Raw genomic sequence first — 12,288 nt, forward strand, 5'->3', positions numbered from 1 at the left:
CCTCACTTGAGCTGCTCCATCGACATAAGCATCCACCAAACCAGACATCACGACTCCTGACCGTCTTTCGCCACCTCAGATCTCCTTCCCAAGTACCGGCACCCACCGCAACTACATCACCATCATCAACTCAGCAGACGAACCTAAGGAGTACATGGGTCCACAAGAGATGTTGCACTCTTTTCTTTCTGCTTATGTTATGCATTGCTTAATATTACCTGCTACTTTATCGTCATGTTCACCTCTTAGACTCCAAGTCAGGTCCCAATTAATGTTCAAACCTGAGTTTTAAAATTACTTGTGAGGCACATATCGAGGCAGCTATCAATAGTATCTCTGTCTATTATCTGGTTCACCTATGGTATGCCTATGTTGTTCATCTTGGGTGGGAAACAAATAGTAAAGCAATCACCATCTGTCTTTTTATTAAATTAAAGCTATCATCAGCCTGCTATCATTATTTTTGGATCCATCCACTGGTTGTTACCATCACTCTAGATTTCTACATGCTCTCCTTACATAATCTCACTATATTTTTCGTATGCATGTCAGATATTGTACACAGTCATGCTGAACATGTAGAGAAAAAGAGAAGAGTTTTGCACGACAATACAATGTCATGCAGACATCGCTCCATGGTGGGTTCAATGGCAAACCCCTACCCCCTCTCCATATTGTAATCCAAAGGAATATATCTGTTCTGAGGCGGATTCAGACGCAGCTAACCACTCCCATTTACCCCCAAGGTGTTTGCTCTAACTTGGCATGATGATGTTGGTCATATCATGCATATGTTGCCTTGTAGTGCCTACTTTCGACATCATATATGTCATCTTCTTAGTTCATGCATGTTCTGTAATGCCACCTATTTAGTTTCTATATCATATATGGGAATTATGCAGTCTCATCTCTTTTAGCCAGCCATAATATATGTGAAATATGCAATGCCATCCTGTTTAACCAGGCATCATATATTTGAATGATATCTTGCCCATCCTTTTCTTCATTACATTTCCATTTGTCGACAATGTTTGTACATTAAACTACTCTTCATGTGAATCAGCCATTTGAGTGGGTAATGGAAAAATCTGGAGTGAAAACAAGGTATTCAGAGCAGATAGTGCTACCTGTCAAAGAAGTTCTCTTGATGGGTCCCGATAGCTCTTCAGAGATGGATTCAGGGACAGATGACCATTCCTATTCCCCCACCGAGGTGTATGCTCTAACTTGGCATGGTTATACTGCTCATATCATGCATATGGTGTCTTGCATTGCATAGTTTAGACATCATATACACAATATTCAACACCATGTTCTTAGTTCAGACATCATATATGTGAATGCCCTCTGCTTAGCATATAAATCACATATGTGAATTAAATCATGCGATCATGATTACTTAGATAACATGTATGTGAATTATGTCATGCGAACCTGTTTACTAAAGACATCATATAATTATCTCATGCCATCCTATTTAGTTAGTCATCATATCTTTGAATTATGTCATGCTATGCTATCCAGTTTAGATACACATCATATATGTGAAATTATGCCATGCTACCCTTTTTAGTTAAATAATATACATGTCAACTATTTCATGCCCTCTTTTTTCCACACTATCTATTGCATCTGTCTCTCATACAATGTCTGTACACTCAACTATGTTTCCTGTTTATCAGCCAGTTGAATTAGAGCAAGTGATGGCAGTATTTAGCGGAGTAAAAACACGGTCTTCAAATAAAACAGTGCTACCACTTGGTGGAGATAGCACCCCGGTTGTACATGCACGGGAACCAGCCCTACCACACATACCCCAGACTCTTGCAGATTATACCCCTGATGCGATGGACAGAGAACCAGCTTCACCCAATCTAACCCCAACCCCAGCAGATAGTAACCCAGTTCCTATTGACACAACACCATCTCCACCATAGAGCTCCCAAACAAGAGTAGTTAGTAAGGCAGCTCCAGTGCCCAAAGCGCCAGTACTACCACGGCGAACCCCAACTCCACCAGTTAGTACACCTATTCTTGTGGAGGAAGCACAACCAGCCAGTTGTAGTTTAGCATCTATCGCATTTGATGTTGTTAAATCCTATGTGTGTATCTTCCCATCATGGAAATATTATACTGAAGATGAAGGAAAATGCCAGTTGCAGGTGTTTGTCCAGGAGTTATGTGTAAGTAATGTTATTCATGGCAATTAATTTACTTTGTCCCATACATTCTACCTTCATGATGGTTATAATACAGCAAATTTTCCCATTTTTCTCTATAGAGAAGGACCAATTTGGAAACTCAGGATGGGGTAACCTGTGCTAATACCTCTGCTATCTTCAAGAATGCTTGGTGGCGGTATCAGAATTACCTAAAGAAAACATACTTCACTGGCAAAGAAACTCATCAAATTCCCTTACATTCTCCTGAGACACATTTACTAGACGATGACTGGAATGCCTTGTTCTGTACTGGCCCCGAACCAAGAATGTGGTAAGGTCTATGAGCTCATTTTCTATTTTAAGTACTATATTCTTGCATCTTATTGTACTTTGTTCATCTAGAACAAGTGCTTAAACTTGAAGAACAACTGTTCTCATTTAAGATTCCATTCCTATCGTGCATACTGCTTTGCTCTTGTATCACTATATTTACTCATACAAACTTATTTTTAAATTGAAGGACCCAATCAAAACTCCAATGGCACAATAGGTATGTTTACACATGTTTCTTTAACAGGTTTGCTCTTATAAATAGCTCTGTTGATTTTAATTTCAATTATGTATACAGTTGACTTCTCATATCATGCACATTACTAGCATCACAACAGAGCCAATAGTGTTGTTGTACATGTAGACTCATGGTACCCATCTGAAATCTTGTTGTGTCGTGTAGTTTCCCACGCTTTGTATTCTTTCGGTGCTGCTTTGTCTTGAACTGGTATGATTTGAACCGTGTCTCTATTTTGATTTGGCAAGACAATGCAGTGACCATAGGACATAGATATATGTTTGTTTGATGCTTCTATTATGTACTACTTGGCAATAGAAGACTTGGTAGTTTAATCCTGTCCACCTTACTAATGAACTGGTTCACCGAAATGAGTTTCATATACTAGTACATGCTAAACCTGTTATGTGTCTGCTTGTTTCTTATTTTAGAATGCTGAGAGAATATTGGGGAAGAGTGCCTTATTAAGCAATGGTAAAGGAAGTAATGCAGATAAGGTTCGGGATAGTGAGACATCCTTGTTGGTCTCCAACAAAGCTGATAAAACAGCTAAGGAAAACTATCTTGAAGACAGTGAGACAACCCGAAAGTCCTGTCTTGGTTTAGTGTTCGAGTTACTGGCCACTACTGCTTGCACAAGCTATTCAAACTCACTGTCTGAATCAGTTCGGTTTCTTGAGTCTCAACTACAAGCTGAAAGACATTGATCAACTGTGTTGCGACAAGAAGCGGAAGGACCACGGAAGTCCCTAGAGCATACAGATGCATACTTTCTGGTGCAACAACAAGCGTTGGAGGATTTTAGCGCCAAACAGGACAAAGCTAATAAGATTGCTAAGCTTATTGCCAGCATGGTGGATACCTAGGATAACGTTTCTTGAGCTCTTCTAACGTTGTTTCAGTTATGGACTTGTTTTGCTGCCGCATTTATTTGCACTGGTGTCCAATTTAGACGGCCGGTGTATGTAATATGCTGCTTTGTTCCCTATATTTGCACTGGTGGCGAACTTTGATGCCCAGTGGATGTAATATGTGTAATCGCCGTAATAGCCTAGCATTAGTTTCTTGCTTATTTATTTCCTTATTGTCTTGTTTAGTTGTTTGCTTGTAGTCACTGTGGTTCTTTTTCCGTGTTTTTCTAGTGGCCACAATAACCTATTTTTATAACTAGGCCACAATAACCATGGCAACACACGAACTATTGTGACCATGGTCCTGCTACCTGCTGTAGTGACCATGGCCCTCCACGGGCTATACGATCCATGGGCCTTCTACAGGCCGTAGGATCCATGGCCCTTCTACAGGCTATAGGATCCATGGGCCTTCTACGGGCTGTCTCATCTATGGGCCTTCTACGGGCCGTATAATCATTTCGCCAAAAATGGGCCATACTATTCATGGACCAATAACGGACCGCAAAATGGGCCGTAAATGGGCTAGAGTGGAAATCGTCTGTTTTATGGCCCAACCATAACAGGCCGTTAATAGGCCGTATTTGATGATGCTATGAAAATAGCCCAATGGGTTAACGGGCCACAAACAAACCGACTGTAACCACGGGCTGGATTTGGCCCACAAGCGAAACGGGCCAGTAACTAACCATAAGTAATCGAATTCTGGAAATGAGCCCAAGAATAAATGGGCCCTTAGAAGGCCGGAAGTTAACACGGGCTGGAAACAGCCGACGGACTAATGGGCCGTTAATGGGTATAAAGCGATACATTGTTCATTACGGGCCAGTTTCACCACGGGTCGTGAATGCCAAGAGTTACAAAGGGCCTCATATGGGCCTAAAGACGTCATGGGCCATACATGGGCCGGAAGTTACAACTGGCTGGAATCATATTGGACGGCCAAGATGATGCTACTAGGCCTAATTCGGATAAGTTGTAATGGGCCATGACTTAGCAGGCTGTAAATGGGCTATATGCGAATAGGCCGTTAACAGGCTTTCCATGGGCCGACCCGCTACCTTTTGACCAAGTCAAACGGGCCGGCCTTTTCACCAAAATGGGCCTCTGTTGGGCCGTGCCATGTGTCGATATATCATAGGCGCCTTCGGTCCAATGAGTGGATGTGACGCCCCGAGTCCAATGCGCCAGGTGTCTTCCAGTTATTCGCCGTCATTGCCATGTCTTTTCTTATGTGTTGCATCTCTCCATGACATCATGTGCATTGCATCATCATGTTTTCAAAACTTGCATCCGTTCGATTTCCCCCAGTTCTCTCCGTTGTCCGTTCTGAGCCCAAACACACTTGCAAGCGCCCGCGGCACGTCCGAAATTCTATTTTATAAGTGGCCGGAAAATGTTCTCTGAATGGGTTGAAAGTTGGCAGTGTTGTTATAGTGTAGATAGGCCGCCTGCCAAGTTTCATCGCATTCGGAGTCCGTTTGACGCCCCAACGAATAACTATAGCGACAATATAGTGGGTCAATTCGTCGAACGTTTTCGGTCTCCGGAAACAGTTGTCGGGCTGCACTCCTTCCCTCTCATCTCACCCCAACCCCTTCTACACAGTCACAACCAGCCCACCTAGGCCTACCTATCCCCCCTCTCGATCGGATCCGTCGGATCGTGGTCGGAGGCTCCGATAACCCCCCTAACCCTAGCTCATGTCTATATATAGACATCCCACCTTCCAAATATGGACTAACCCTAGCCTACCCTACCCCTAGCCCTTCTCCCACCTCGCAGCCGCCGCCCCCACCTCTGTTTCCGCGCCGGCCACCTCGTCCCTGCCACTTGGCACGTAGCCATTGGCTGCGCGGACACCCCGCACCGCCCGTGGCCAATCGGGCAAGGCCACGTCGCCCCCTCAGCCTCCACCACCACCACCGCAGCCCTCCAGGTGCCCGAGCCCATGCGCGCCGCCGTCCGCCTGATCCCGCAAGCCCGCACGCGCCTGGCTCGAGAGCTCCTCCGCCCGAGCTCCCTCACCGCGAACCGCCGACCGCTCAGTCCGCTCGCAACCTCCCCACCGACCAGACCTCGCCGGAGTCGAACCCCGCGCCGTCTGAGTTTGCCGAGCCCCGTCCAGGCAGTGCCTCGCGCCTCCTCTTCTCCTCCTTTCTCCCATGCTCTCCTTCTACTCTAAGACCTGCGCCGCCGCCATTTTTTTGCAGGAGCCACCGCCGAGCTCGTCGCCGGCCTCCTCGGCCTCGTTCGTTGCCGAATCCGAGCTCCCCACGCACAGATTTGCTCGTTCCCGGCCTTCCCCGCCTTGCCCCGTCGACGTCCTCACCGGACCGCCGCCGCCGCTGCGCCTGTTACTACCTCTGCTTCGAGCAGGAGGACGTTCGCACGTGTCCGTTGACCCGTCGTTCCGCGCCTGGGCCATGAGGGCGCCGAGGCCCAGCAGCGTTTTTCGTCCCCCAGGCCGGCCCTTCTCCCCCGATCTGGCTTGGCCCATGGTGAGGCCATCCCCAGTGCCTCCTTTTTTCCTTCCACTGTTGGGCCAGCCTCTGTTTCGGCCCGTTCATGTTTTTTTCCAGTTATGCGAATTTTTCTAATATCCAGGAGTTTGGCAGTTTTATAGAAAAGTCCTCCTAGTTCATGCATGTAATAACTCACAAATGGTGCATCGGATTAAAATGATTTATATATGAAAAATGACTAGAATTTCATCTAGTTTCACAATATCCAAATTTCATGCATGTTTGAAATGTTTAAATTGCTATTTGCATTAATTTGCGTAAATGCCATGCTAAAATGTTTTATTTCATAACTTAATAATCGTAGCTCGATTTTATATAAATTATATATGTAAATGGGGTAGAAAAAATGCATAAGTTAACATGGTGGCAGTACTTTGCATGTTTAACAACTCTAAAATTGTGTATAGGGCAGAACAATACCAACTTTAAAATATGCACATGAGGATTTTTCCGGACTTGTTTCTTGTTGTTCTGGCCTCATTTATGCTTCACCTCTTGCCATGTTTAATAACATTTAATATTGTTGGGTACATAAACGAGAGTGAACTAAATGATTGAATGTGGTGTTTCGTCAATATGCAACTCGTTGCATATTGAGGTCCACTTAATTTGTAGTATTGTTTGTGCACTTTGTCATGCCATGCCTCATTAAACCGGACATGCATCATACTTGGTTGTGCATCATGCCATGTTTATGTGATGGTTGTTTACTATGTTGCTTGCTTCTTTCCAGGTTGCTTCTCTCGTTAGCTTCGGTTTCGTTACAGAGTTGTGAGGATTCGTTCGACTACGTTGGGTCGTCTACTTCTTGGACTCGTTCTTCTTCCTTGCGGGATCTCATGCAAGATAACCATACCCTCGATATCACTTCTATCTTTGCTTTGCTAGTTGTTCGTTCTAACGCTATGTCGCGCTACCTACCACTTATTATATCATGCCTCCCATATTGCCATGTCAAGCCTCTAACCCACCTTCCTAGCAAATCGTTGTTTGGCTATGTTACCGCCTTTGCTCAGCCCCTCTTATAGAGTTGCTAGTTGCAGGTGAAGCTGAAGTTTGTTCCATGTTGGAACATGGTTATGTTGGGATATCACATTATCTCTTATTTTAATTAGTGCATCTATATACTTGGTAAAGGGTGGAAGGCTCGGCCTTATGCCTAGTGTTTTGTTCCACTCTTGCCGCCTTAGTTTCTGTCATACCGGTGTTATGTTCCTTGATTTTGCGTTCCTTACGCGGTTGGGTGTTATAGGAACCCCTTGACAGTTCGCTTTGAATAAAACTCCTCCAGCAAGGCCAAACTTGGTTCTACATTTTCCACCTAAGCCTTTTCCCTTGGGTTCCGTGGACTCAAGGGTCATCTTTATTTAACACCCGGGCCAGTGCTCCTATGAGTGTTGGTCCAAACTAGAGCCCCTTGCAGCGCCACCTCGGGGAAACCTGAGCGCTGGTTTTAGTTGTACAGATTGCTCATCCGGTGTGCCCTGAGAACGAGATATGTGCAGCTCCTATCAGGATTTGTCGGCACATTCGGGCGGCTTTGCTGGTCATGTTTTACCATTGTCGAAATATCTTGTAACCGAGAATCCGAGTCTGATCGGGTCTTTCCAGGAGAAGGAATATCCTTCGTTGACTGTGAGAGCTTGTGATGGGCTAAGTTGGGACACCCCTGCAGGGTTAAAACTTTCGAAAACCATGCCCGCGGTTATGTGGCAGATGGGAATTTGTTAATGTCCGGTTGTAGAGAACTTGACACTTAACGTAACTAAAATGAATCAACCGCGTGTGTAGCCGTGATGGTCTCTTTTCGGTGGGGTCCGGGATCGGAAGTGAACACGGTCTTGTGTTATGCTTGAGCGTAAGTAGTTTCAGGATCACTTCTAGCTTCTCGATCGTTGCGTTGCTTCTCTTCTCGCTCTTATTTGCGTATATTAGCCACCATATATGCTTAGTGCTTGCTGCAGCTCCACCTCATTACCTTATCCTACCCATAAGCTTAAATAGTCTTGATCTCGCAGGTGTGAGATTGCTGAGTCCTCATGACTCACAGATACTTCCAAGCAGTTGAAGGTGCCGATGATACCAGTGCAGGTGCCGCAACGAGCTCAAGTGGGAGCTCTATGAAGATCTTGATCGTTGTTATGCGTCTTTTCTGGTTGATTACTAGTGGTGCCTAGTTGGGACGATCGGGGATCTAGCATTTGGGGTTGTCTTCTTTTATTTTGGTTCCGTAGTTGGACCTTGATTGTACTCTGGACGATGTATGTTTAACTTGTTATTTGTGTGAAATGGCGATTGTAAGCCAACTCTTTATCCCTTTCTTATTCAGTACATGGGATTGTGTGAAGATTACCCCTCTTGCGACAAAACCACCATGCGGTTACGCCTCTAAGTCATGCCTCGACACGTGGGAGATATAGCCGCATTGTGGGTGTTACAGTGGATGACATCTGTCCCAACGGTGAGCCGACACGTGGTTCCTCTGGCCATTCCGAATTTTACACGTGGAAAATCCTAATTGGTCTGGGCTGTTAACGGGTTATCGGATCCAAACCGAAACTTGATAGCTTAACGGCGACCCATTACGATGGATGCCACATGTCGGTTACCCTTGACGAAAGCACTTCTATGACGCACGATTTATCGTCATGGAAGTGGACACTTCCATGATGATAATTTTGGTAATGTCATGGAACACTTCTATGACAGCACATGTATGACTATCTTGATTTCGTCATGGATATGCATGCATGACAGAAAACGTGACCTACTGTGACAAACACGTATCATCACGGAAGTGCATTTTTTTGTAGTGCAAGGTTCATGTAGAGTCCCTCCGTGATCGAATCCCCCTCCGACAAAGTGCTGGAAAAGGCCTCCAGATGGGATTAACTTTTTCACGGTAGCATTTTGCTTCCACTGAAGTGTTTCACACACAATACATACATATTATGTTGATACCCATAAGAAATAGCAATACGCTGCAATGTCACATTGCTACCCATCGTTACATGCATGCATTTTGCTACCTTATCCACTAGTTAATTAGTACCATGAATGAACAACACATAATTCAACCATTGAATACTACATATTAAGGTTTAACCTAAAACAATGTTTGATAGGGACTATGACTCTAAAGGTCATTGACAACTTCTAACTAGTCCTCTCTTTTTGGAATGGATGTCAAGAATAGGAAAATCCCCGCACTTCCATGGTGGAGCACAGAGATCAACCTAGCTCCAATTTCCAGGTTGCACTCCTTCAGTATTCTCCTCCACCCATTAACTAGGAGGCGTCCATCTGGTAGGGCTACAGTCGAGTAGGTGTCTTTGAAATTGGTCTTGTCATCATAGATAAGTGTCATCTCACCATTGCCATCCATAATATCAGGAACAACACATCTTGGGAGCTTCTGTTGCAAGAACACAATAGTAATATAGTAAGCACTATATTTAATTTATGAAGAGTATATGAAAAGATGAAACTGAATACAATTCTTACCAGACATTTGTTTTGAATGTTGGTCTTGTTCAAGGCATGCACTAGTGGCACGTATGATGCATAATGTTTCCCAGCATTGTGAGTGTTCGTAGGCCACTCGATACCATTAACAAAGGAAACGAGGTAATTCTTCTCTTTCCAAGTAAGCGCGCTGTCAGCAGTATAGTAAATGTTGTCAACTATCTCCTGGGTTGTTTTTGGCGCTAGGAAGTAATCTGTCAAAGAATATGAAAACAACATTAATTAGTTATAGATAACAACTTGTTTTGACTAATACAAATATTAATTGCCAAGTATGTTTAAGAAACTTACACGGAGGAAGGATTGGAATGTTTTCCAAATCTACCAAGATGTCAGGATCAGGATCAGAATATTTGCTAAAATCAAAGTGGATAGCCATCCCTTCCTCAAATTTGTAAGCTTTGGCAAATGCCCCCCAATTAGAAGAACCAAAATATGTTCGCTCTTTTTCGTTAAGGATCGTAGTCTTGAAAGAGAAGCCCTCTTTGGTGCGCAGGTAGGCAGTGGTGCTTGTTCCCTTATCCATGGCAACATTAAGCTTCCTTAGGAGGTCAGGCCTTGCAAAACAGGGGATGCACTGAAGCAAAAAAAAGAAGAATGAAATTTAGATTTGTTATGCAAAATCCTTAAGACATGCTTACCAATGAATGATATGCAATAATTGTAGAAGATATATACCACCATCCATTTGAAGCCCTCCAAAAGCGTCAAGTAGAAGCAACCGTTCCCCAATTCAACATTCCCAACGCACAAATCCCTAGTGTGGAAACAATTGAGGCACTCCATTTGCTATGTTCAAAATTGACAAACAATGACAATAAATTATTAAATGACACCAAATATTAGCATGAGTAAAATGTTGAAATGTTGAGTGCCGAAAAATTGAGAAAATGAAAATGAATCAACTTTCGCCAAAACATTGACACTCATTTTGAATCCCTGCAAATTTTAAAGACTCATCCTCAATGGACATTTTGACTAACACTTGTTATCTAGTAGTTGCTATCTATAGGTTAAACAAGGAAGAAATCTGAATACCTGCGCTCGACTACTAGAATATCATTGAGCAAAATAGGGAAGACAATTTCTCTAGGGCCAAACAGGGAAGCATATTTTTAAAAGGGCCAAATAAGGAATCCTATCCATATAAGACCCTTGCCAAGCTAGCGTATCTAGGGAAGAGAATATTACTATCTAGCTATGTGAGTAAGCAATGTAGAATGATTCCATATTCATGCGGATTATGTTGCCACTGATTTCTATTGGGCAACGACAATTAATGGTAAATCTCATAAAGTTGTGGCGGCATATATCCAAGTAACTCAATCATTTATCAACCTTATCTGCACTACTTGCGTAGTAGCAACTAACTACTTTGCCAAAAGAACCAAACAACAAACTAACCAGATCCAATCAAAAATTCACCTTTCCTAGCAATTCGAATGACACAATTCATTGTATCTCCAGAGCAAACATCTAGAAACTACCGATGGGAACACAAACTCAACCAAACCTACCAAACATAAAATAGATCAAGAAGCAATGAGAGATACGACTACGAGATTGGATAATCAAATTAGGAAGGAAGCTACCGATAGGAGGAGAAGCAAACCTGGCAGCCGTGGGGCAAGGACTTGAGGCGGACAGAGAAGGACCGGCCGATAGGATCAAGGGTAAAGTGGGCGGTGTTAGACTCAGAGGCGATGGTGGTTGTGGCGATGGCAGCGATGGCGGCGGTGCTAGAGATGTGGGTGAGGGGAAAGGGATCAAACGCGGCCGAGTGGGATCGACTTGGAAATGATAAGGCTGCGTGAGCACATGGTCCGGGCCCACCTCTGGTGTGCGGAGGTTATGGCCCACCACTGGATAGCTCACACTAGGAATCAGACACATACGCTACCTCCTATTGCTTCTATTACTTGACTACTTCACACATAAATGTTGGAAATATGCCCTAGAGGCAATATTGTATTTCCTTGTTCATGATAATTGTCTATTGTTCATGCTATAATTGTATTAACCGCAATACATGTGTGAATACATAGAGCACAACATGTCCCTAGTAAGCCTCTAGTTAACTAGCTCGTTGATCAATAGATGGTCATGGTTTCCTGACCATGGACATTAGATGTCATTGATAACGGGATCACATCATTAGGAGAATGATGTGATGGACAAGACCCAATCTTAAGCGTAGCACAAGATCGTGTAGTTCGTTTTCTAAATCTTTTCTAATGTCAAGAATCATTTCCTTAGACCATGAGATTGTGCAACTCCCGGATACCGTAGGAATACTTTGGGTGCACCAAACGTCACAACGTAACTAGGTGGCTATAAAGGTGACCTACAGGTATCTCCGAAAGTGTCTGTTGGGTTGGCACGAATCAAGACTGGGATTTGTCACTCCGTATGACGGAGAGGTATCTCTGGGCCCACTCGGTAATTCATCATCATAATGAGCTCATTGTGACTAAGTAGTTGATCACGGGATCATGCATTACGGAACGAGTAAAGTGAGTTGCTGGTGACGAGATTGAACGAGGTATTGGGATACCGACGATCGAATCTCGGGCAAGTAACGTACCGATTGACAAAGG

General features: G+C 43.9%; 1 protein-coding gene across 1 annotated transcript; it reads right to left on the reverse strand.

Moving 5' to 3' along the window:
* Positions 1-9,113: 9,113 nt before the first annotated feature.
* Positions 9,114-11,462, reverse strand: LOC119271473. The gene is made up of 5 exons (XM_037553296.1): positions 11,304-11,462; positions 10,370-10,480; positions 9,983-10,268; positions 9,671-9,885; positions 9,114-9,581 (listed from the first exon to the last, which is right to left on the reverse strand). The coding sequence occupies exons 2-5, from the start codon at positions 10,475-10,477 to the stop codon at positions 9,327-9,329; spliced, it is 864 nt and encodes a 287-aa protein (XP_037409193.1). The 5' UTR covers positions 10,478-10,480; positions 11,304-11,462; the 3' UTR covers positions 9,114-9,326.
* Positions 11,463-12,288: the final 826 nt, after the last annotated feature.

The sequence above is a fragment of the Triticum dicoccoides genome, chromosome 3A (assembly GCF_002162155.2).
Source record: "Triticum dicoccoides isolate Atlit2015 ecotype Zavitan chromosome 3A, WEW_v2.0, whole genome shotgun sequence".
Classification (NCBI taxonomy): domain Eukaryota; kingdom Viridiplantae; phylum Streptophyta; class Magnoliopsida; order Poales; family Poaceae; genus Triticum; species Triticum dicoccoides.